General features: G+C 44.4%; 2 protein-coding genes and 1 long non-coding RNA gene across 6 annotated transcripts in view; 1 reads left to right on the top strand and 2 right to left on the bottom strand.

Annotated features, from left to right (window-relative positions):
* On the bottom strand, window positions 1-20,774 carry LOC132464730 (RNA polymerase II elongation factor ELL2). Its single transcript, XM_060061268.1, has 12 exons — window positions 20,535-20,774; window positions 18,756-18,803; window positions 8,979-9,106; window positions 8,139-8,293; window positions 5,971-6,215; window positions 5,268-5,392; window positions 4,512-4,626; window positions 3,873-4,332; window positions 3,305-3,368; window positions 2,692-2,863; window positions 2,517-2,561; window positions 1-1,675 (listed from the first exon to the last, which is right to left on the bottom strand). Exons 1-12 carry the CDS (start codon window positions 20,670-20,672, stop codon window positions 1,565-1,567), a joined length of 1,806 nt encoding a protein of 601 aa, XP_059917251.1. The 5' UTR covers window positions 20,673-20,774; the 3' UTR covers window positions 1-1,564.
* Window positions 19,757-26,380, top strand: part of fkbp16 (FKBP prolyl isomerase 16) — a 21,522-nt gene continuing 14,898 nt past the window's right edge. Inside the window, exons 1-4 of one of the 4 annotated variants that reach the window (XM_060061270.1) lie at window positions 19,757-19,933; window positions 21,807-22,387; window positions 22,586-22,755; window positions 22,916-23,004. In XM_060061270.1, coding sequence (XP_059917253.1) covers window positions 21,922-22,387; window positions 22,586-22,755; window positions 22,916-23,004 — 725 coding nt within the window. In that variant the 5' untranslated portion in view covers window positions 19,757-19,933; window positions 21,807-21,921. Of the gene's footprint in view, window positions 19,934-21,322; window positions 22,388-22,585; window positions 22,756-22,915; window positions 23,005-26,380 lie in introns of those variants that run through there. The other 3 variants (XM_060061271.1, XM_060061269.1, XM_060061272.1) reach the window with 3 other exon arrangements.
* The window catches only part of LOC132464734 (uncharacterized), a 13,455-nt gene continuing 8,370 nt past the window's right edge, over window positions 21,296-26,380 (bottom strand). Inside the window, exon 3 of the long non-coding RNA XR_009527337.1 lies at window positions 21,296-23,324. This is a non-coding gene — a long non-coding RNA (uncharacterized LOC132464734). The remainder of the gene's footprint in view (window positions 23,325-26,380) is intronic.

Raw genomic sequence — 26,380 nt, forward strand, 5'->3', positions numbered from 1 at the left:
TTCAGTGAATTAGTCATTTTATGTATTTCTTTCATATAATTTATGACGTAAGAAAACAAATTTGTTTTAAAACACAAAACAAGTAAGACCTTTATGAAGAGAAAATTGTGGCAAAAAAAGTGCAGCACAAAAAAACAAACAATTGGCTTGATTCATATTTGCATTAAACAAAACAAAAGAACATTCAAACAAATAATTTAAACTTCACAAAACGAACAGTTGCACAATGGGGTATCAGCGGTCTAGAATTGTGTATCAGGCATTATTACAGATTCTATGATGAAATCACAGCGGTTTAACGACTGATTCCAATTTTGTCAACAGACATTGACATTTCCAACCCAGCCTGCAAATATACCTGAATAATGGGAATGTACCTGCACACATATATGTAACAAATTCACATGAAACAATCCATTTCAGAAGGCGTAAGACCACATTGAGTAGTGCAATGTCAAAATATAACATTCACCAAATTACATTATAGAACTAACTTGTATTACCCCACACAAATACACAATAAAGATAGAAAAACCAAAAAGAACCAAAACACTGAGATGATCATGCGTGTAATACCCTGTAAGCTTAAAAAAAAGGCATTTGGACATTATTACAAAATCCATACATCCACAGCAGCAATGGACTGCCGTTTCAGCGTTTACAAAATGATACTTCCATGGCACTGCATCAAGGATTTGTTTACATGACATGGTGTAAAGGCAATTTCCGGTATGCTAGTTGTCGATCCAATAAACGTTGGTCCTGACAAGCGCAGGCCTATAAACCGACAGGTTTATTCAGAGGAGTGCTTGCAGTCCAATATGCTTTGGAAGGATGGCAATACTGGTGTGAAAAGTACCATGGCCTGTTAGAATATATTGCATTGCTTGACATAAATGTATGCATTTCAAATGCATAGTTTATGCACAGATGGCACTTCCCTCTAGCGTCTGAAGTGGTCGATTCCTTTTATATGTGGCAAATAATAGACTGCTTTTGACATGATAAGTCTTTTGTTATGTTGTTATTACATAGCATTTCATTATTTTCACATATGGATTTTAACTCATATTTTTCAAGGTTTATGGTCTACATCAATAACACTGCCAATAACCTTCTTGTTTGGAATTATATTGCAGCATTTATTTTTCCCTTATGATTGTACAATCAAGATCACTTTAATTCCGTAGGAGGAGGGCCGAGCATCAAATTAATTCAGCAGGATTGTTTATAATTATGTTGCACGGGAAAACATGATAATGCATTTGGCTTTCACAGTAATCTAACCGTTTTACAGCTTGAAAATACCCAGCGACTGCATCAAAGATCAACTCCAAAAACATTTTCTCAGGGGACATCGTTTGATAAGAAGCTTGTGGTCTTGGTCCAATTAAAAATAAAAAGTGTTCGACACCAAACTTCTCGTTGATGCAATTAACACTTGGTGAAGTAACACGAGCCTCATCCAAGTTCTCCCGGCCCCATGGCCTGACAGTCTATTGGTCCATATGGAGCAATTTGTCCCAAGAGGATTACACTCAGCAGCTAGGACAAATGCCAGTTGCTAGGTGGGAGTCTGTGTTTGGTCGTAATCCAGAATCAGGCCTTTGATATGAGAAAGTTTCTGATGCAGGTACTCACATCGTTTCTTTTCTTCCCGATAACCGGGAAACTTCTGAAAAGACAAAGGCAAAGTGTTAACCCCAAATTCAATTAAACTGTACTGTCTTACCCAGATTCAGACGAGTAGTTTTACGTTAATCAAAAATGAATGGTTGTGAGTCAAGCTGGGGACTCAATGGAAGCAGCTAAGGGAGAGCATATGCTAACCCAACACTTACCTTCCGTTAACCGCTTCAATTGAGTTGCAGGGTTACAGAAGCCTAGCTCCTTTTCATGTGAGGCAAAACACTTCTAATTTCTTTCCAAATATTTCTCATGTGTTCATGCTATCATGCCGATTAAAAACGAGGGGCCAGTAACAACACAACAAGATAGTCGTTTGTCTGAAACTAAACAGATAATTGAGCAGTATTTTTGGCACTTATTTTCGGCGATTATTAGGCTACCTGTGACACGCCGCTCACAGGTAACCCTCCGCGGAGGCTGCCCAGCCAGAAGCGGCTGATAATGTCATAGTACCAGGCAGCAGCGCATCACAGTCAGCCTCACAATGCCGACGTAGAAAATAGTGCCAAACTATCTGGGTTTGCAGACTGGTGCTAGTTTTGAACAAGCAAACCCTGGCAAAATATGTGGAAAGTAGTGCAATGTTATTCCCTTCACATCAAGAAGAGCTAGGCTACTGTAACTATGCAAATCAATGGAACGGGCAAATGTAAAGCAAATGCTACCCCAGGGAATTCCCATTTTGGACGCACCATGATGAATGTTGAATTGATCTGGGTAGTTCAAGCTAGCGCCAACTGACAGATATCTCAGCATATCTAATTTAATAAAATAATAAAATGAAAAATGTGTTTTCTTTTAGGACTGATAGAAAAAATTAATCTTACCTTCTTATACTTTTTATATTTTTGTAATATTTGGTCCTCCATGAGCTGTAAAGAGTACAAATAGAGTCAGCAATAGCATTGTTTATTCAGTTTAGTCGGAAAAAGTTTCACACTCGTATATGTTGATGAAAAACCCTGCTGTTCACAACAGTTTGTTCTATACATTCTGCAGTACCTTGTACTCCTGTGTGCCCGGGGAGAGTGTGTTGATCTTGGAGCCCAACTGAACAAACATCTCTGTTACAGTGCCGATGCGCTCATGAAGGGATCTGTATTCATCGTACTCCGCACAGAAGTCGTCCTTATATTGTTGGCGCTGTTCCAATGCTGCTATGGCTCTGTATTTACTGAGGAAGGAAACAGACAGTATGCTTACATTTTATTCTGACTTTATATTTCTTTTTCCTGCACATGCTGACGCTGCTACCTATTTACCTCAATGAGACTTTAAAACAAGAGACATTATTTACTCTTATCTGCCAGTAGATGGCAGTATATAGTGATTTGGTGCTTTAAAGCACCAAATGTGCTTTAAAGCCTTCTAGTTCAACTAATCATGTGAACAAATCATGACGACTAATCCTTTAAGTTAACTTGATTTAAATAATTTGAAGCTAGAGTAGACAACACAATATGAAAGTGGCAGATCATATGATAAAGATGTTATGACCAACAGCTATTCTTTGAGAGTGGGGTATAGTTGCATTCTGAATGTCTATGTCCATATGTCTATATCTAATGTTTAGGGATGGCTCCAGTAAGCACTAAGGTTTGTTTTTTCTACTCACATTAAATAGTCGGGCAGTTCCTCGTCAGAGGCGTGAGTAACAGATGCGCTGTCCCCCTCTTGGTCTGTGGATGAACGAAACACACAAATCAAAATGGGGCCAGGCATGCTGCCAATGCAAATTTGCAAACGTGATAACGCATCCATCATCTGAATGGTGATTGAGTGAATTATATCTGGGCCTGATAACAGTGTTTTCATAGCGAGGTGAGTGGCACAGTGGGGTGCAGCCCAGCACCGCGCGCTGTATCACTGGACCAGAGGTTAGCCAGCTGCTCCAGTCAAACATTAACAGGCTGACTTGGGAGGACGGTGTGTGAAAGAAAACGTGTCCAAACACCACACACACACACACACACACACACACACACACACACACACACACACACACACACACACACACACACACACACACACACACACACACACACACACACACACACACACACACAGCTGTGTGATGACTAAAGAAAAACATCTCGAACAATAAGGAAGAAAGCAGTCCAAAGATAAGGGACAGAAACCTAGAGATCACAAAGCACCTGGGTCTATCGCTACGTAGTACGTACCGTTGATGTTCTCTTGATTCTGCTTCTGGTCTGGGCTGGTCTCGATCCAGTTTGGTTTCAAGCGCTCTCGCTCCTTGTCCTTGTGCTTTTTGGATTTCTTCTTTCTCTGCAGGCCGTTGACGAGCCGCTGCTCCGCGCAGACAGAGACGTTAGCCTGAGGGGCCCGGGGACTGGGCGCCGGGGGGGCCCGCTCGGCCCGCTGGGGGCTGGGGTCGGCAGAGGGTTGGCTTAGGGTGGGTCTCAGGTAGGGGCCGGTGGGGCTCCCCTGGGCGTGACTGTGGGTCCTTTCAAACTCTGTATTGGTCTGTACGCTGGTGTTCCCTGGAGCCGCAGAGCTACGGGACTTCCCAGGCCCGACCTCCCCGTTAGACGGGGACTGCAAAGGCAAAACGTGGTCCAATAGTCTCTGCTTCTTGGGCGTCTGACAGAGGACCTGAGAGTCAGAAGGCAAAGGGCGTTTCTGGAAGAAACAAAACAGAGGAGGGTTTCAGGAGTTTTCCTTTTACATTCGATCCGTCGTTATCAAACCGATGATAAAGGCAGGCTTTTATTGCTCCCCATGGGTGTTTCCACTCCATGGGGTATCGCACGATGTTGTGGAAGTGAAGATTGTTATCATTGATAGGAGCTCATATTTACCACAGAGAGGTGTTTGGCAGGGCTGAGCTGCGATGGGGAATCCCCAGGCGCTTTGTGCAATGAAGGGTTGGACTGCAGGCTCTTTACCTGGCTGCCATGGAGGGGTGGGAGCTTCCTGAAAAAACAAGGAGAAGAACAAATCCTCACTTAGACAGAGAGGAGGGGAGTGAGTGAAGACACCTGGTCAGGACAATATACAACTACCTTAGAGCATTTCTCTTAGCAAAACTATTTGGAATTACTTTGTAACAACTGAGCTGCTTTTCATCCGCCCTAGTGCTCCCTGAGGTGCACTCAACCAGTAAGGATTGGGCTTCTTTCCGAAACACCCATGAGTTGATGGAACCCTCCAGTTAGTGTGGTCACAGGTAGCAAGAAGAAATGCAAGAGGGATGCATCTCGGCCTCAAATCCATGGGCTTTGGGTTCTGCTAATGCTATCAGCCATTACTAATATCATTGTCAGCAACGGGTAGTGAATATTTGTCTTGTTTGATGAAGCATCACCCTTTAGAAGCTCTGATTTCAGTAAGCTGTCAATGTGCATCCAACCCAATTTCCTGAAATAACTCTTTCCAGCGTCTCTTGGTTCCTGTACAAACTGAAACTATGTTTCATTATGGGATTCCAACTTGACTATCTCTCAGGATTTACTTTACCGGAACATAGGTAATGAGTACGAGAACGGGTAATATCCTTCCAGGTTTAATGGTTGGCGTGATGCCCATGGAAGAATATGAACCATCTTTATGCTCACCTGGCCAGGAGCCTGTGGATGAGCTGCTTCTCCTCCTCTACGAAGCCCGGCCAATCGCGCTGGACGTGCCTGTAATGCTCCTCCTTCAACGTGTAGCTCAGGTCCTTGGGGTTAAGTTTAGCAATCTGGAAATCAGCAGACCCAGAATGTCAACAATACGCCAAAAGGAAAACAAGGCTGACTAGAACACACATTTTTGAGTGGGCTATTGCGTGTGAGCAGTGCATTCCCTAGACCATAATGTAATCTTGGCACATACAGGTCAGGGATCCCTTTAGGTTCATCCTTTTAACAAATGGGATAGCCTAAAGACACTCTTCTTAACCTCTCCTGACAAAACTCAATCTTCGCCTTCTGAAGATAATCCCCCAACATTCCTAATCACGGTTGACCAGAGGTCGGTTTTAGGCTTCACACTAGAAAGCAGTGCACCACTTAACTATAGATCCCAGGTATTAGTATACCTGGAGTGAACTCCATCACAGATATACACCTTTAACCTCATAGCTTCAGCTGCACTACAGTGTCACCGTCAATGTCTGGTTCTATGTCCAGTTTGTCTACTGTGTCTAGCATTCCCGATATCCAACACACATGACACATCAGACGACTCTCTCTGCGTTTTGCCTGACTGTCTGTCCGTCTTCCCCCCAGGACGGCGCCAGAGTTCCTCCATTGTTAGCACTTGGCCCAGATGTCTCACCTCCTCCAGCACGGAGGTCAGGTCTGCTTTGTCCTTAAGGCTGGCCCGCTCCCTCTCCAACCACAGGAGCAGATCGGGTTTCCTGTAGGGCTTTAAGGCCAGGAGGTGAATGATGCGTTCCCTCAGGGGCCGGTGGGCCACTGAGCTGGGGGCGGCGCTCCTCTTGTTGCTCGGGGACTGCCTGTTGCTGCCGTCCAGGCCTGAAACCGCGCTGCCCTGCTTCCTCTGGACCTTCACGCATTTACCTGGGGAGGGCAAACAAAACAACTATAAGCGTCAGTATTAGCGTCAGTATTCGCGTCAGTATTAGCCTCAGTATTAGCACGGAGTACGATTAGAAGTAGTGTGAAGTTGGGGCAATGCAGATTTGATTGTGGCCTCAGCGGCTTCCCTTTCCATGTGGTGGCGTCAAGATAAACAGGGGTTTGTTTGGGCAGTGATTGGGTTGGTGATAGCAGCATCTGTATCAGAGATAATCAGAGACACTCGCTGAATGGGGACTCTGTGCGGCGTAGGAGACCAGGGAAGTGCAGAAGGGATTAAACATAGTATCACTGTTGGTCCGAATTTAAATATACATACTTTGAATTGTCTGTTAACAAAGCAACCCCAAATCAAGTCCTCAGGCTAGTTATGCAAACAAGGCACTCGTTTTTAATATGAACACAGCCTCCCAGAGCATACCCAAATATTAGCCTATCCTATCAGATCCCTTTAATTCATTCTAGTCAGCGGAAACTTTTCCAACAGCAGCAGCTACCGAGTGCCCCCATGTGCACTTGATTCCAATTTTAGAAAAAACATTTTCAAAGTCAATGAAAAGACAGAACAAGAAATGCTTTGTCTTTTGTTGAAGTATTTCACATGGCCGCGAAGAGAATAGTTAAATAAGAGACACCTTCTCTAATCCTAAAAGGCGGTGCTTTTTGGAAGTCGGGGCCATGCGAGGTCTTTGAGAGTGGGACACAGTGAAAGGAAGGGCTGACAGTTATGGGGCAGGCCTGCTGCTGAGTAAACAGAGAAGCATGGAAACCAAAGCGGCCGACACAGAGAGGCCCTTTCTTCCCCATTCAGCCAGACCCCGGCGAGCACTGCAAGGCAGCGCTCAGGAAAAAAGCTGTCTCAACTGTAATCTCATCAGAGCACTAAGCCATGCTTTGGAGGTTGCTATAGGACAAGGAAACCAGAGGCTCTTTAAGTGGGGACCGTAAAGTCTAGTGTACAGAATGCAGTTAATGTACAGCCTGGGTTTTTAACTCACCGCTACAATGCTTGGCAGTGTTCAAATTATGCAGTATCATTTACCATTAAGTATTAATCATGTTTCTGGCGGACTGTAGAAAGTCAATCCTACATATTATGTGTTGTTACGAAAACCAAAAACATCCACCATGATCAATAATGATGATGATATAGGAGGCGTGACCCAAACGTGCCCGTGGGACCTTTACGTTCAAAGTTGCCAAACTGCAACAAGACATTCTTGATCTTATACTCTACTACTAGTTAAAATAATCAAATTATTTATGAAACCACACAAGGATACTGCAAAAAAACGAAACAAGTGAGAAGTCATGAATAAGAGTTTTAGCTTAAGGCTTAATTAAGCTAGCCTTGCTTCAAACCACTATCTCTCTTGTATCATTAATGTTTTATATCAGATTCAGGGCCATTCTAATGAGATTGAAACAGCCAACAAAGCCTTGTTCATCTAAAGAGTACTTTTATCCGTTTTTTTATTTGAATGTTCAAACATGAAACTATATTCCAGCAAAGTCGTTAGTCTCATTAATTACTTGGTCTCTCTCAGCGTGACACTAGTTAGCGCATACTAGCTGACAAGCTCAATCAGTTTCACGTTTCAGACAGGCCGGCTGGTCGAGTGCCTCAACAGCTGAGGACACAAATATTCAAGGAAGAAAAAACACTTGTCATAACGGTTATTTGGTGATAATGACTTAACCATCTGCCAGTATGACGCTTCCTTAAAATAGCAACCGACATTGGAATGACACATTTTCCAGGAATGCTAAAACTTCCTGTTTCCGTACGCCTCATTGGGAATTAGTTTACGTCATATAAAAAATATATTGTGTAACACCCCTCGTGAATGGATGAATGAATGAATGAGTGAATGCATGGATGAATGAATCCACTTGAACACGTACTGGGACCTGGCTTGATCTCGATGGCTGCGCGGCTCCAGATGTCCTTCTCCACCTGGGACATTCGCTCGCGGGTCATCTGATAGGAGTCGTCCGTGGCACACACCGTGATCTTGTCCTGGATGCTGCCCTTACCGGCCAGCAGCTCACGCCCCTCCCTGCGTGGGTCGGATGGTGGGTTGGTCGGTGGGCCACAGACAGGAAGTGGACCAAAGGGCAGGGGAAAGACGGTAGACACATGTTGAGAGCTTGCCTTAACTCAGAGCTCACACAATGCACGTGATCTTTATCTGACATTTAATGTTGTTGTTTAGTGTTCCTGTCCTTAATGAATGGTGGTGGAGTTGTTAAGGCTTTAAGGGCCAGCCGCAAACACCATGGGACACTGTTGTGTTGTGTTCTTGTGTACACATGTCTATGGAGGTTTGAGTCAGGGTTTGGAGGAGGGGGTATCCCTGTATAGCCTGTGTGCACGTATACTATATTCAAGGGATCGCCTGTTATGTGTTATTATGGCTTATTATGGAAATTTCAATAGACCCACAATTTATTAAATAACAACCTCCATTTTTCTCTAAAGACTCTTTTAGACATGTCAGTGTTTTGGTATTGTTGTAAAAATACACACATCTGGATACACGTTTTATTTCTCCAGGCGGGACTATTTTTTGCTTCTTTGACCAACATTAGAAAATAGCCCGTCTGGCCTTTGCTATTATGTGATTCTGTGGTTTACATTGAGGCAATGGCTTCATTAAAAACAGTGGGTGCGTGTCACAGTGTGGCTGTTGTCAGTCCCACATTGAACCGGGTGAGGCTATGTTGAAGAGTGGTGGTGCTTACCCTGAGACATATTGGTGAATGCAGTCAAAGCTGGCCTGAGGTTTGTCTTTGCTGTCGCTGGACAGGTAGAAGGAGAAGACTCGGAGTGCGTCTGGCGTCTCAGCGGTGGAGGCTGGGATCTTAATGTACTGTTACAAAATGAAATCAACAATAAAGTTAATTACAATATTCATTAAAATAGTTAAATGGCATGGTGATGAGGCGGACTACAACATGATGACCTATCAAAAACAAATAAATACTCATTCTGTATTAATTATGTATGATATAACAACAAGATTTACAAAATACTAATGTTGTTACTTTGACTGCACAGTATTGATTTTATGACAACTGATGAAGAATTGTAGCTGGCAAAATGACTGACTACAACTACAAAGCAGTGGACCTCATTGGTGTAATGCATTCAATTTTTATCAGTTATCAGCATCATGTATGTGTCATACAAAATGATGTTCAGTGTCTTTTGACAAGAAAGTGATCTAATTAATAATAATTGAGCCATCACAGAGACCAAGGCTAGCTGCCTGAGAGGTTGACCTTCAGCCAGCAATGGAGCCTCTCTGATAGCCCCACCGTAACAACATATAGGCGCTCTGTCCCTGAGGACTAAGTGGCCAACAGGGCAGCATGGCACTGCAGGCAAAATGACCTCCTATCCCTAAAAGGCAAGTTTGGCGTAGAATAGAAGTACTTATAAAGCCTTCATGTGTGCCTGAACAACACAATGAATGCTGGCTCCGTCTTCTTCACAGAGCTCCCTCGCCTTGTCGGCCAAATGACTGCCTATTTGTCCCAAAAAAATATAACCCCTCGCATAACGTTTAATGTGGTGTAATGCCGAGCTTGTATTGTTCATAAAGATATGCTTGGCTAGAATGTTGTTCTTTTTATTCCATGAACTGCAGTCTTATTATTTATTCCCAGCAGTCAATTCTCAGGCTTCTTTTTTGTCAAAAGCCACATGGGGACAATCGAAGCACAAGAACATTTTTATTGCAGGTCCCGTGAAAACACGCCAGTCAGTGCACTCAAATTGGCTTCTCTAGTCTTCAATGGCAAGTGATTGATTATGGGCTGGCTGGCAGAGAGCGCAGTGCCCCTAGCAGATGTGTCAGCCAGGACTCTATCTGTCACAAATGGCCAGTCATGCAGCAAACCCAGGAGCAGTTTGTTGCAGCACAGAGCCAATGAGCAGCTCCTCTTTCAGTCCCCCTCCTCCTCCTCCTCCTCCTCCCCTCCTCCTCCTCTTCTGAAGCTCAGCACATGGAGCTCACCCTGCCCCCCATCAGCTTCTAGCCCTCCTTAATGTGAACACCACAAAGCGCACGGCAGCCCAGAAGGCCGTAGACGGGTTCAGACGTACAACTGACCATTAATTTTGACCTATTTACGTCTCTCTCCTCACGTGAGGGGTCAGGGCACATTGCCATAAATGTGTGCTTGTTTTTTTTTTGCCAATTAACTACAACAAACATATATACCATTAGTCATATCCATAATATAACTAACTTAAATATATCTACATATATATATATATAAATACAAATATAGAAATATGTATACGTATACATATATCTATACATATGAATATGTATATATATATTTACATGTATCATACATAATATACGTTATATCCTCAGGGCTATTACTTAAAGACACTGGGTCTGTCTCTTCAGTGCATTCATCTCTGCTGGATTTAGAAGCAACAAGTCATTAAAATGAGGTTGCAGAAGTAGGTCAAAGCCCGCTGAATATAAATAAACAGTGTTTTATCCTTCAATATGATAAAAATGCTAATCAAAAGCTCGCTTACGCAGAGGTGAGAGTACTGCGTTTCAGATTTACGGGGTTAGCGTTGGTAGTCATGGTAACCCAGTGGCATACTCATCCCCGACCTGCCCCATCCCCCCCGCACCCTCTCTCTCTGCTTCCTGTGTGAGCCTCGTTCAGACGGTTGGGTCGGGCCCTGGCTGTCATGGGACCCTGCCTGTCACGGGACCCTGTCTGTCACGGGACCCTGCCTGTCACTGGACCCGTCCTCACGCTTTGCACTTTAATTTTAATCAACGTCATTCAGGTCAAACTGCTCAGGAGGTCGTCACCCTGTTTTTATTCAGCGCGTCCCTCCCCATCTTTACAGCCATATGTCACTTAACCCATTAGGACCCAGATCCTGACTGCTTCTCCCCCACCCCAGTGACTGCTTGGTTTTGGTCTGGGGGGGAGGGGGGGGGGTAATCCTGAAAACAAAATGGGTGGACTGAGGCCTAATACTGAGGCTAAAACCTCAATATGCAATGCGTTTTATTTTCTATCCATAACAAATATCAGAACAGCTTATTTGAACATCCTTCCAAACCTCATAAACTGCACACACACATCGCCTGCTGGGACCAATCGGTGCTCCAGCCTGGCCGCACGGGCCCAGACGGGGGGCCTCACTGCTTCGAATCGGCTCAAGGCGGCTCCATTATAGGGCCTTTGGTGTGATCGCCTGCATGGGGCCCCTGGGCCACTGACCCAGGCACTGTGCAGGCAGAGCGGTTGGTCCATCTTAGATCCAAGCCAGGAGAGAGCTGCACTGCTCCACAGGTCAACCGGCAGAGGGAGGTCAACCGTCTGCCGGGCCACCACAGCTGCATCTGGAGCTGCTAGCTCCCAGCCATTATCTCTTGATAAATACATTATTCTGTATTTTTTAATTGATCAAAGCTCTTTGCTGTTATGTCAGGAATTCACTCCCCCAATCACATAAGAAAGGTCTTCATTTAAATGTAAGTATCTGTGTGTAAGTTAGTTCAAGGATGTGTGAATGGTATGAATAAAGTAAGGAATGAATAAAGTAATCGTAAAGTATTTGAATACATCCGTCCACTTTTTTCGCGATGTATGCTATTGCTTTCACAGTAACGTCGGTTAAAGAAACTAAGATACAAGTCGCACCGTATGTGCAGCTGAGCTTGGCCTGAGCTTCACCATTTGACAGTTGTGTCAGTGTGTCGTCTTAGCCATCAGAGCCAAGTGGATTCTGAATAGCAATGCTTAGTACACAGTCAGTGCATGCCTCCCCCCCCCCCCCCCCCCCCCACACACACCCCGGACTGGACGGGCGTTGATACAATAACGGTCTGTGTGGTAGCGGCTCAGCTCCATCTGCTGCAGCAGGCCAGGGTGTTTGGAGATGTCAAATACTTCCAGGCTGTTGGAAGGTGTCAGCCGTACTTGAGGGACGGGGGAAGAAAAATAGCGGTGTGTGTGTGTATGTGTATGTGTATGTATGTATGCGTGTGTGTGTGTGTGCACGGGTTTGCATATGTGTTTTTATATGTGTATGAGTGTGTGTATGCGTGTGTGTGTGTGTGAGTATGTATGCGTGCACATGTTTTTATATGTGTAAGAGTGTGTGTATGCGTTTGTGTGTTTTTATGCGCGCATGTGTGTGTGTGTGTGTGTTTTTATGCGCGCATGTGTGTGTGTGTGTGTTTATATGCACGTGTGTAAGTGTTTGTATGCACGCGTGTGTTTGTATGCATGCGTGCGTGCGTGTTTGTGAGACTGTGTGTGTGGTTGTATGTGTGCGTGCGAGTGTGTGTGAGACTGTGTGTGTGTGTGCGTGTGTGTTGGATGAAGACAAAGAGCATGTCCGTGTGAAGCCAACCCTGCCTTTTATTGGTGAAACAAAATGGTTTGTTTCAAAGGATAAACTCTACTCTTCTCCTGCTAGTGCTTCTTGCCAAAGAGCTGTTGGCGGAAAAGAGATGCTCCATCCTACTTCCTTCTTACATTTTGTCTTCTTCTTTTTAACAAAAAAGGCCACACCAAAAAAAAACGTTTTTGAAGGTGTCGTCCCGTTGAAGGTGATCCGCGCTAACAGGTGCCTGGATACGGGAGTCCCAGTGAATGCGGACCTCTTGCCCTCTGGTCCCTCCCGACGTTAGCCACCATTGTCTCCTCCTCTCAGCCGCTCAGCTGTGGCTCCTCAGAGAGACGCCGCTCTTTTGTTCTGCGCTCTTCCCCCACAGCGCTCGCTGCGATGCTCTGTCGATCCCGCCTGGATTATTTATGAACAGCCAAGAAGTGTGGCTGTGTGTTGTTGGGGGGGCGGGGGGCGGGGTGTCTATGGAGGTTTGAGTCAGGGTTTGGAGGAGGGGGGTCTCCCTGTATAGCCTGTGTGCATGTAGCATAGTGTCCCCGCTTTGGAATGCGCTCAACACAACCAGGCAGCTCAGTGCACGAGGAGGGGGATGGCTGGCTGATGGCTTGGCCCAGCTTGCCGTGTCTCTGCTCTTTGAATCTGTTTGCACTCAATAGCCCCTTCATGTTATTGAATATCAGGAAGCACATTTTAACTGGCACAGTTCCCGCTCATAGTGCTGGTGATGGCTTTGCGGCCAGTACACGACGATGTAATGATGTAATGCATTTGGGTTCCCGTTCTCTCAGGCTGTTACCGTATGTATCTGTGACAAAGCCAGACGGCAAGCACTGAGATTCCAGCGAACAAAGCTCTGGGGGGGAAAGTGGGGTAATATTAATAACAGCGGAGCACTATCCCCACATTGTTAGCACGATGACTCCATTGTGAGTCACTGGTCGTGGAAGCGTGATACGTGAGAGATCACTTCTTGAGATTCCCATCAGGCTTCCAGCCAGCCTGGATGTGGTGACTCCTGTGCGTTTGTGAGACTTATCCTTTGCAAATGGGGGGTTGGTAGAGACAGGGGAACAGTAGGGGGTGGGGATGGAAGAGAGAGTAGGGATATTGCGGGGCTGGGCAGTTGTAGAGCAGCCCCCCCCCCCCCCACCTTCCCCAAGGTACTGCCTCCCTTGCCATGCAGAAGCAGTCTCTCCCCCAGCTAGGGCCTAATCTGTCAACCTCAACAACCGGCTGCATCCTCCCCCTCTCCTCCACCTCTCTCCCACCTCTCCTTGGGTGTCTCCCTTCAGATACTCAGAGCAATTTAGACAACACCACTGGCCACCATGTTGCTTGCCAAAGAGCCACATCGTATTATGTCCCCATAATACCCCACTTTGTAGATCTCAATATGGAACATATGAAAATGATAGCAATAGATTACAAGATATATATTCCATATGAACACTGTGTACCGATTGCTTTTGGTATTTTGATTTATATGGTGAGGTTGTTTAGCACTGTCTGCAAATGGGGGAGAGTTGCACTATAGGCTCACTAAAATTAGAAAGGCAAGTAATTTGTTTACTTCCTGATTCAGAAATACTTCTGCAGCAAACGTACCAAAGGATAGTGCTTCCTTCCCCTGATGCGGCAGGTTTCATCTATTTATACCAATGAATGGATATAGTTTGCAACATATGTGCAAACATACTGTGTATACAACATACTATATGCAACATATGTGTGAACTGTGCTATCTATACAACGCACTGTACATATGTTCACAGTAACACTGGGCTTTTGGTACAAATTACTGTGTATAACATACTGTTTATAACGTATGTACACACTGGGCTATTAATAACATGCTGTAAATGAACACAAACTGGATTCATTCTTTTTTAAGAAAAAAAAGCATCTGACATTTTACAGGAGGTAGGGGTTCTTACTTTTAAACCCTTACTTAAATAGAATAACAGTTTGCTTGTGTCAACACATAACACTATGAGTACTGTGGATTAATCCCAACGTCATACTTTGTTTTTCTAAATCATCTGTAGTAAAGCTGCACTTCCTGTGCTTACCTCTAATGCCTCAGTAACAGCACAAACAGCGGTTTGCTTGAAAGGTGATACTCGGGAGCAGCAGATAAACAACGCTGTTTGGTTGTCCTTATATTGGGGGATGTTGGCTATAGGAGAAAAAGTAACACCTACATTAAGGGAACATTCATTCATAATTGATTTAACCCTAGCATAGGGGTTAGGGTTACCCCCTAACATTATTTGACCACCTGCATTAAATAATGTTAATTAATGGTAAATTAATGTTCCCTTATTGCCAAGTGCTACTTACCAGAGAAACTGGTATTACGCTGGCCTGGTTCTTAAATGATCATTTGTCTGAGTAAATGATTAACTACTGCACCTTGCACTTTATAAATAAGGAATATATAGTAAAGGTATCAAAGTTCGCCTTTGTGTCCTGTTTATCGTGCATGCATTACATAAGCCAAACGGTGGCCTATTGGCTTCCCCAATAGGCTCCTAAGCTGCTCAGAAAGGATGCCACTGCCCTTTGACCACATTACAGCAGCTATGTTGACTTGCAGCACCACTGTCGCTTGTGTCCGTTCAGTCGTGTGTAAACGCAGCAATAACTAATGACTGAGGGAGGATATGTCAAAACAGGGGGTTTACTGAGAACAATTGATGGGGGAGGGGGGTGTGGATTGATATTCACCAACTTGAATGAAACAAACAATTAAACTATTCCCTTGGTACCTAACATACATGGCGGCCCATTCTAAAACGCTAGTAGAGGAGTACTATACACAATAATGATATGAGAACCATCTATTCATAAGTAAAAACGCTGGGGCCAACTCCTTTAGAGCGTGAACAGTGGGCCCTCAGACTAGCAGGGCAGGCAGGGACTCTGGCCTAGCTTGACACATCTGGATGAATGGAAGGACGTGTGCCTCTTTTACTCCCATATGTGACTCTTCTGCCTTCCCCTCCTTGCTTTGCTGTTTAGAAAGGGTTTCTCTCTCTCTGACTGCATTCCTGTTATTGTTATTTTAATTAGTTTCCAGAGAGAGAGAGAGAGCGAGAGAGAGCCGGAGCAAGAGCTAGAGCTAGAGCGAGAGGGAGAGAGAGAGAGAGAGAGAAAGAGAGAGAGGAGGGATTGGTGCACAAACATGCACACTCTCACACACACAGACTGAAAAGGCTTGTTTGCATTGTGAGGTAGGAGGAGGCGAAGGACATGGGGTGGTGGCGGTGGTGGGGGAAGTGCGTGTGTGTGTGTGTGTGTGTGTGTGTGTGAGTGAGGGGGGTTCTGAGCAGCCGTGTGTGAGATAGCGGTTGTGATGTCTCCAAAGGATTCAGCCAAGGCATGGGGTGAAGCAGTGCAATAATCGGGAGGGCAGGCAGGAAGGGGGCCCGGGGGAGAGTCTCACACACTCATCTGGAGAATATCTCCATGAGAGTTGCTACATTCCCATCCACTCCTCGGCCCTCATCAACAATGCCTTTACTTGGGAGCTGTGTTTGCGGCAAAACATTTGTACATGACCGTAGGAATCAAATCTCATGAAGGCTACGGATGTGGCAAAATCAATCGGACATAGAAGAGTTTGTTCTAATAATTTAGCTCACTCTCAAATTGTATAATGTGCAAAAAGCAGACAAGGTCATTTGAAAAAATAACTAATACATAGCTAATGGCCCCAACCCTACACTAATAATATTTTACACAATAATTCACTTTAGTGCACTGAGACACCGAGATGTAAAATTCCAGGCTTGAATTATGTCTTAAATGTTATTAGGATTTGGGTTCAAAGTCATTTTAATACACAAATGTGAATCCAAATAATAACTAATAATGTTTCCCTACCACAAAGCACTGCATTATCTGTGTTAGGAGGCTAGGAGGCCGAAGGAGGCTTAGCACAAGGGTTTGTTTACTTCCTTACTTACTCTCTGACGCTTAGCACGAAGGCTTTGGGAAAGTGATTGCAAGATCAGATTCTGGTGACCTAAACAACAGGAAAGCTCTGGGGCTTGTTTTGATGGGTTTTTGGACGACAATATATGACAAAGAAGATAACGCATATCAGAATACTTCAAACATTATTTTTCCTTGTAATGTTGACATTAAGAAAATGAGTGTATTGCCAAGACTCGATATGATGGATTACAATATCCACTATGTTTTAATTGTGAATGAATAGCCTCATTCAAATAATAATTGTTGTGAGGGAGTGGGTCTTCTCCAAGGGAGGCGGCCATGTTACGCCGCCATGTTTCTACAGGAGCCCCGAACTGACAAACAGAGTGTTCCATCATAATCACCATCTTACTTGATAGCGATGCCCTTAACAGACTAAATAACAAAATACAACTAATAAATGTATCAAGGAAACTCATCAGCCCACACTTGTCTATTTGAAGCTGTCGTAGATGATCACATTATTTTGAAAGGTCCCACTGGCAGCTCCCAGGCCAGGGTAGAAAGGTAGGGCCCTTGTGTGAAACATCATCGCCAGATGCACTACATCCTACTGACTACACCTTTAAATGAGCCGATGTTGCACTTGTCTTTAGTTTCTTGTTAGATTTGCTATATTTGTCGGCAGCATGTTGTCATTTGTCTGCATGTTAAATAACTTGCTGTCTCACTCACTGGATGTCAAATTAATCTAAGGGGACCAAACCTTTAATAGCCTTGCACACTTGGCAGACAGTTCCATACTAAAAGTAGTGCTAAACGAGGTTAGGGAAAGTAGAAAATATACACAACCTGCTATATCATAATTACACTGCCATATTTACCTTGTCAAGATTTTCATAAGCTCTGTCTTTGCACAAGGCTGTCTATGCAGCACAATATCAACAACAACCATTACCAACCTAATCTAGCTTTCTATTATTCTTAGAGACAAAAAAGAAACCTAAAATGCAGGGATGAGAACGTTGGGGGTCGTGCTTTATCATCTGTGGTGCTTAATGTCTCAGATCCAGAGACACCTTGATGGGGTGCTGCTGTACACCAGGCTGCCATGTTCAGCACCACGCGCCCCCCCACTAACGGCTTCATCTGGTCTCCCCCCACGGCTGCAGCTACCTCATTAATGCCCAGTGGTCCAGCTCAGGCTGCGTTGTCGGAGGGGGGAGGGAGCTCCATGCTTTCAGTTTTGCAAAGCAATTTGAATATGCAATGTGCCAACCCCAGATATAATCACCCCAATCGTATTCCTTGATTAAAGCATGCTTGAATTGCACACACTTGAGAAATTGCTTTACAGACTGACGGCATATTGAGGAATCGAGATGTTGTTGTTTTTTGTATGCATGTATCTCCCCGTAACATTACACACGGTGCAATGTGCGCTCCGGTGCAGTGCAGATAACGAGGGCAAAACAGCTCCAAAAGCCATTCCTTTCCATTTCTTTACGTCAGACATTTTTTTTGTTCATGTCTGTGCAGAGACAACAGGCATGAAGATGTGGGGGCTCCCTGGGGTTCACCCCCCCCACCCCCCCCCCCCTACCTCCAGAACAAAGCCTCCCCCAGGGCGGGCCTGACCCAGTAACCTGGCTAGCAGCCCGGGGGTATAGCATACCCCTGTGCTAGCAGGGCTCCCAGGTCCAGACCCAGCGCTTGTGTACAGAGCAAAGTCACTTTGGTCAATGCAATCGGCTCTTGCGAGGATTAGAGCAGCAGCTCCTTTTAGACAGGGTGGATTGTAGCGGTGGAATTGTGGATGTAGCCTAGCTCGCAGACGGGGGGGGGGGAAGATTGCTCTGCTGCCCGGACACACGTGAATGTTCTGCCACTGGCCCACAACCTGCCCTGTGCTCTGCTCTCCAGTGCCATGCACCCACCCACGCCGTGTGTTCATCATGCAACATGTTTCTCTTTGTGGTCACCGTGGAGTCTGTCTCTCTAGCATTAATAGCATTATGCTATCACACATATGCAACGTGTGGGTTCCTGTTTAAAGCCAGTGTAAAATGAGAACAATAGTGTTATGGTATGTACACTAGTGTAAGGGTTATTTGACACATTAAATACAAATGATTCATTCATTCATTCAAAGCATTCAGAAGGTATTCAAAACATCTCACCCCTTGGTTTCCCTTAAAGCAGATCGCTGGCTGGTTTGGAAGTGATTCCTGGGGAGGAGAGAGACACTGGTGAGGACCAACGTAAACAAGTGTGGGATTGGTCATTCATTTCAGAATCTGGTTCAAAGTGCACAGTAACATGGCCTATACACGTGTTTTCCCATTACTTATGACCAACTGGATGTGTAATTGAGAGAACAGACAAATTGTGTACCATTAAACAATTAACATCACATGTTATTCATCGATTAAAGGGGTGACACATATTTAATCCAAACAGAAAATCCTTGAGAATAAGCAAATGTTGTTCACAACAACATCCTACCAAATGTCCTCATAGGAATTAATTATAATTCATGGGAACATATTTTTACAGCTATTTTTGCAACACTATAACAACACCTTTTTTGAGGGATGAGTGCAAAATATGCTGTACCTAGTTTCTATGAAAAAAGCTGACAATAAAATATGGGCTGGTAGTAAATGAGACCTAGGCCATTACCGTGTTATTACCAGGCATGGGCATGGCCTAGTTCTGTCTCTTTCTCTCCTGTTGGCCGCCAACCTCCAAATCATCAAATTCTCTTTATCATATTTCATTGACAATTGCCTTTCAGCATGAAGTAGTTATCATACACTACACTGATGGAAAAACATATAGCCTACCAATTAAACTACAATTATTTTTTCATGTATAATGAACTGTATGGCTATGTCAACTGAAATCATTAAGTTGATGTCAATTCGTGTAACATTATGCCCATTTGGCCTATATAATGATTGTTTAACTCAGGCTATTCATTTGATTAAGATATGTCACTGTTTATCTCGATAGAAGTGGCAGAATAATGATCATTAGCCCAATATTGTCGCGTGCCCTTTGTTATTTGTCCTGGAGGAAGTTGTCAGGCCCTCTGATTGGAGTAAAACCGAGGTTTACGCTGGCGGGCGGACGAATGAGCGGAGGAATTGGGCGGGTTTGCGACGGTGTAAAGGGGCAAAACAATGCATAAGAGCAGCGACGCTTTGCCCCACAAGCGAAACGGTGAACAAGAAAAAACTACTCTTAAGTAGGCCAAAATCAATGTTGTACGGGACAATGTAAGAGTATGAGTCATATGTTGCTACATTTATAAAACAAAACAAAGAACAACAACATCCCGTCCTAGTCGGAGTAAGTAAGTACACAAATGCGGTCCATTTGAAGTAGGCTATCTTCCAAAAACAAGCCCACTAGGAGACTCGCTCGTCTCCTCAGTAATTCTCAACAACAATACATCAGAGAAAAGCTTCTCTCAGCCCACTAATGCATCTGGAGCAATGCGAGACATTGGATATAAGGAATACCAATATACACGATAGCGATATATAACTAAAAAACGAATATGAATTAGGCCGAACCGTGTCATTTCGGAACTTTTTCTATGAAAACAATAAAGATGGGTTCTCGCAAACAACATTCAAGAGCGTAATTTGTCCACGTTAGGTTTCATACAAAGGTTTAAAAGGGACCCATTCATTTGGTAATGTCTACTGCATATCTTGTAGATGATTGTAATTCAAGCTTGAACTGCTGTACTCTAGCCCAACCGAGGCACAGCCATCCACAATAAAGCCATACGCAGACCACCACTCAGCAGATTACACTTTTACTGCTGTTTATCGTTTTTTCGTCCCCGAAAGTAAAAGTATGCCGTTATCGTTATAATTAACAGCTTAGTTTGAGTTCAAAGATAATGAAAGCAACAGTGAAAACAAAACAACGGATATCATTCTTACCTTTAAATTCTGGTACGCTTCGAGAGTCCGGATTGCAGTGTCAGTCAGTTTGACGTGATAAAGTGTTTTGTTGGAGGCGATTTTGTTGATTTTAACACATGAGAGCCCATACCGATGCTCCTGTCTAAGCGCTGCCATTTCTACAACTGAGGGGAATTGGCGACATTCTATTGAAACGTCACTTGGACCAGGGCGGAGTTATCCTACAGATAGACTGGGTGCGTGCTTTAACCACGTCACTTGAACTGGCGCGTACGCTCGCTCGCGCTCTCTCTCTCTCTCTCTCTCTCTCTCTCTCTCTCTCTCTCTCTCTCTCTCTCTCTCTCTCTCTCTCTCTCTCTCTCTCTGTCGCACACACACACAACACACGCACACACACACACACACACACACACACACACACACACACACACACACACACACACACACACACACACACACACACACACACACACACACTGAGTCACTTTCCTATCTGTACATAAACAGGGACAGCTAACTGGCCCAATATTTTTATAGCCATAGATTTTTATCTTAATGTAGCCAATGTTGTGGCTGCCCAGTTTTAAAGGTTATACATATGATTGATAAACCAACGAAAATGTCAACCTAAACTCAGCATGTCCTGTACTCTAAAATCAGCAAAGTAATAAAAAGTACTACAGTTCTAGCGATAGTCTTATATTCTTAAACATTACAAAGGAAGCATCTTAAAAGCACCTTTGCAGCCAAGATGTTCACGGTTCACCTAAAACACTTGCTAGGGTCATCAGAAGCCATTTATTCATCTGGTTAATTTCAAGCATCAAGTTAATGTGAGTCATAAAAACAGGAAGTATACACGACTTGTTGTGACAAACACCACTCTCACAGTCCTTCACTTTTTGCTTTTCATCGAATAACAAGCAAACCTTCCAAAACCATGACACCAACGTCACGACGGTAGAACCTATGTCGCAGTTTGATGAAGTCATTAAGAAGCTTATGGACATGCTGGCAGATTAGGTTTTGGTCTTGTAATCCTGCAGATTACCACCGCGCAAGCCTGCTGACTGTGATTGCTTCATACGTGGAACCATTTCTTTACATTGTTCATTTCTGGTTGCGTCCTCAACACTGGGGAAATACAAGCATGCAGGCGAGAGGTCAAAGTGCAGCAGAGTAGCGGTGAACTGTGTCGGATTGGACAGACCTCCGTACATGAAGCTCAGAGTAAGAGATGCGGATGCTCCCTTTTAGTGAATACTTTCTGTTAACTCTCTTGGATTGCAGATTTAAGCACTTCAATACCACATCGCTTCCAACCCAGGACTGAAAAAAAAGACTTTAGACCCAAAACTAACAAGAAGAGCTGGGAGGATCATCTCGTCTCTGGAGCTGTCCCCAGATGGTGTCCCTGGCTCTCGATCGGGAGATGGAAGCAGACTGGTCCGCTGAGGAGCCCAAGCTGTCCCTGGTGAAGCCAGAGGACCCTGCTGAACCCGAGGCCTCCCCTGGGCCTGCAGAGAGGGACCTTTCCCCCCAGATGGAGGATCACCAGACGCCGGGCCTGGGTGGACGAGAGGAGCAGTGTAGGGAAGGGGAGGATGAGATGGGGAGCCAACGTGAAGAAGGAGAAAGTCACACACTTGAAAACTATTCAGGCCGAGAGAACCGGAGAGTCGGAGGACGTGCGGATGGGAAGAAACTTCGGAAAACAAACAGCTGGAAAACGGTCCGATTCCAGGACCCGTCCCAGACAGATGTGGTGTTGGAGAGGGACAGTTCTGGAGAAAGTCTTTTTCCAGATTATGTGCTGGAGGAATGGAAGTTTGAGGAATTGTTCAAGGCAAAAGATTGGCAGAATATTACAGGTAGGATTGGCAATATGTGAATACAATAAATACAAAGCACGTTACTGCAACTCTTGGGAGGGGTTGGTGCATCAATGTATATACACAAATGTATCAATAATTTTTTTTACAGGTAGACTAACTCTTAAAACTTAGCTCCTGCGCAACCAGCAGGTAAACCCAATTCAATCAACGGGACCTTTTCTCTGTGTTACGCAGATGACTGCCTACTGAGGAAGAAGGTCCTACAACCTGGGCCCCCACATGCCCCACACCCCACCTGGGGCCAGGAAGTGACCGTCAAACTGCAGGGCTTCCTGGAGGACCGCAGTGTTGTGGAGAAGGACAGAAAGCTGGTGTTCGTCATAGGAGAGGCGGATGTCATTCAGGTGCGGTTCCTCTTGACTCTGACCTGGGATATCAGGTCACTGGCATACCAAATAGCAACACCCTAAAGTGTATTAGTAACAAACTAATAAAAAGCGATTTGCAAATCCAACATGTCAGCGTGCATTTAGAATACAACATTGGGCTTCTCTTCACCCGCAGGGCCTGGAAGAGTGTGTCATAACCATGCAGAGGGACGAGATCACGTTACTACTGGCTGGTTCCCAGTATGCCTACGGACTTCTGGGAAGGTATGCATTAGAGTATGAGTTTTTCCAGAACACTACGACTTTCATCCCACCATCGCCACCAGGAATCATGTGTACTCCTTTAGTCACAGTTAGTTTGCCCTAAAAGAAAACACCGATTTTCCTCATGTATTATTCTAATTGGATACCGGATCAACGTGATGGGACGTTTATTGTAGCAGTCAGAAGAGGCCGGCTTTTGTACCTGTTGCTGTGGGGGTAGCCTGGCTGTCTTCAGTATCGGGGCTAATGAACCGTAAACAGCAGCAGATGGCTCCTGCTAACAGCATTCAAACACAGCAGACAAGCCAAGAGCCACCAACCTATGGGAGGACACGGCACTCGTATTACGTCCCGTGGTTTGGTTTATATCCCCGGACCATTAAACAGTTAAATCATAAAAGAGACGGTGTGTGTGATTCTCACCAGAAATTGTTGGAATATCAACTGCTAACTGACACGGAACATGTGTAAATGTATGGTTTTACAACACGATTGCCAAATATTTTCGCATTGACTAAGTGAACAAAGTGATGTTATTGTACCAGCCATTTTATTGGCATGCATTGGATTGGGTACTTTAATGATTCAATAATCTAAACACGTATTTATATCAATTCATAATAATATAACAACACCTATTTAATGGTCGCACTGTTCAATGGTGTGGGGGATATATACCAAGCCATGGGAGTGAATATGAGTGCTGACCTCCCATAGGCTGGTCGGATGTCTGTTGTGTGTGGATGCTGTTTCATTCAGATGGAGCCATACTATTGGCTCCATCTGAATTTCAATAGTAATTCATGCTATTGAAATATTTGGAATTGGTAGAGTTATTAGTAGTTATAGAAGTTAATTGGCTCCCACGTTCATCTCTCACTTGTACATTTTTGCAAATTAAAGAGCCATGGTTATCGTTTCTGAAACTATTACTGATGCGAGTCCCTGATGCTGTGGTATTTCACTAACTTATAATGGCCCTCGTCACGGAAATTTTGTCCAACTGTCTTTTTGTGATATCCTCGGTCATTGAACTCTGGTATTACACTAACACTAAGATCATACTTCAAAAGGAAGTATTATGTGTCCTATGCACAAAAAACAACAACGGCCTTTCTCTAGATAGACATAATAGACCCACATACATGAAACACCTTGTGCAGGGTTGCTGGGTCATACCTGATACATACAAGCCTCTCTAGTCCTGCCGTGAGACGTCCTGTGTGTACATGGAGAGGGAGCCTGTGTGTGTGTGTGTGTGTGTGTGTGTGTGTGTGTTTGTGCACGTGAGGGTGTGTGTGGAGGCAGCAGGAGCTCAGTTAATGATTGTTTTGATGCAGCTGATTAGGGCTGTGGGCTGTGGAGTCAGATTTAGCCTTGCCCCTGAGGTACAGAACTCCGGCACCAGGCCAGCTCTTTAAACACCGGTAACATTATTTAGTGGTTCCGCAGACAACCTCCTCACACGGTTCTACTAAAGCACATGTATTCCTATCTCGGCCTGTACATCTACCCATCGATGGGTTTGAGGAACAATAGTAAAATATGCCTCAAAGACGACAGACTATTCTAAATTAGATCAGTTGTAAGTTGGCTTGACCATCGTGTCATTCCTGCAAATACACACACACACACACACACACATGAAGGAATGCCTCTTGAGCCCCTCCCCTCTTGTTGTGGAAGAGATGTTGATCAAACTCTATCAGTTGGTAACAGACATTGTTGGCTGCTGCCAACAATGTCTGCCAGTTGTATGTCAGGAACGCAGGGAGACATGTGATTGCCGTCATCAGCTTTAACACGGCACTGGAGGAGATGTCACTTCTGGTTCACTCGAGGCAAAGAGACTCGTTGTGTTGTGTGATGTGATGGTTTTTCCCCAAGCATGCAGGCAATGAAACCACTCGTTTCTCCTAATTGTTGAGATGGTCGGCTTTTAATGGACCCAGAGTAGGGATGTAATGTAATGTTTGGACTGGAACTCTGACTGTAAACCAGGGGGGCATTTAAGTCTCACTGTTTCTAATCTCAGCCTGCCTGAAAATGTCTTCGGATTTGGCTTCTAAAAATGTTTTTTATTTAGGCCTAATCCAAATTGTTATGAGTCCGAGGATAGCTGAAAACGGGAGGGCGTCAAAGGACCAGCAAAGCAGCATTATGTAACATATGCGACCCATGGATGTATAAGACATAACCCTGTCACATCATCACCGTCATGGATGGTCCTCTTTCCCTTGCACATAGCCTACATAATGAACCAGTGCCGGTGTGACGACGTGTCACACGTCTTATTTGGAGCTAAGCCCCCTTAAAGGTCAAATCCTACCTCAGTCACCAAGGCGTCCCTGCTGTTAACCATACAGCAAATTATGCGATGGTATACTTTCTATCCAGAGATAATTATTTTTTGAAGTCCAATAAAAAAAGGACTAATATTCTAAGCCAATAGTTAATACTGATAGTCTAATAAGTTCCATCATCGATAATACAATGGGTGGCTGGCAAATATAGTGCCTTCATGTATTATTATTATATTTTTTTTTTTTTGGGAAGGTTTTATCCGTTTTATTCTAGAGTGAGTTAGGCTGAGGGGTATGGGAGATAGGGGGGAGGACATGGAGCAAGGGACCAGGGTAGGATTCAAGCCTTAATGGTCCGTGCTTTACCCGGAGAGCCACTGGGGCGCCCCGCTTTTATGTATTTGAATCATTTTCAACCAAATCAAAGCAGAGCGCAGCCTTTACATGAATGGGTCAGAGCGAGAATGCGATAGATAGAGCTATAGAGATTTGGTAACCTTCCACTACAACTCCAGAACACAGCCATAAGCACTGAGCGCTGCAAACCATCTATGATCACACACTGACCCTCACTGCTTGGGGCCTGGTTCGTTCTGACTCTGGACATGACATGCCTGTAACAACAGTATGTTATGAGTGTGTGGTAGAGGCTGAGTTTTATGGTTTTATTGTTGGAAGCAGATCGTTAAAAAAAATAATTAAAGACAGAGAGAGAGAGAGGAATCTGAATCTGTTGGACCCCAGGGAGCTGACGTTGTGAGGACAACCAACCCCACTGGTCTAGCGACTGTGGCCAGGAGAAGGCAATGTTGTTTAAAGCAGAGCTACAGTTCAGCTCCACGTTACTGCTGGTTAATTCTCCATGATTGACAGTTGTTGCATCATGTTAACAAACATAAAGGCACCATTGTTTTGGTTTTTTTTATGCACGATTACCACTTGCCAAAAACATAATAATCATATCACAAGGATATAAGAAAATTGGCGGAGTAAAGGAGTTGGTTATTCAACAGAATCTAAGCCAAACCCAGCTGAATTTTACACTGGAATGCAGTGAAGGCGTCCACAGCTTT

Source organism: Gadus macrocephalus, chromosome 9 (genome assembly GCF_031168955.1).
Source record: "Gadus macrocephalus chromosome 9, ASM3116895v1".
NCBI lineage: Eukaryota > Metazoa > Chordata > Actinopteri > Gadiformes > Gadidae > Gadus > Gadus macrocephalus.

Bases quoted from the DNA above. Each gene is read 5' to 3' on its own strand.
- LOC132464730 (XM_060061268.1), bottom strand. From the start codon at position 20,672: ATGGCAGCGCTTAGACAGGAGCATCGGTATGGGCTCTCATGTGTTAAA. The intron at 5,393-5,970 runs GTGAGACATCTG...GCTGATTTCCAG, and splicing joins TGACCTCCGTGCTGGAGGAG to ATTGCTAAACTTAACCCCAA. The intron at 2,562-2,691 runs GTACTGCAGAAT...TACTCTTTACAG, and splicing joins CGGGCACACAGGAGTACAAG to CTCATGGAGGACCAAATATT.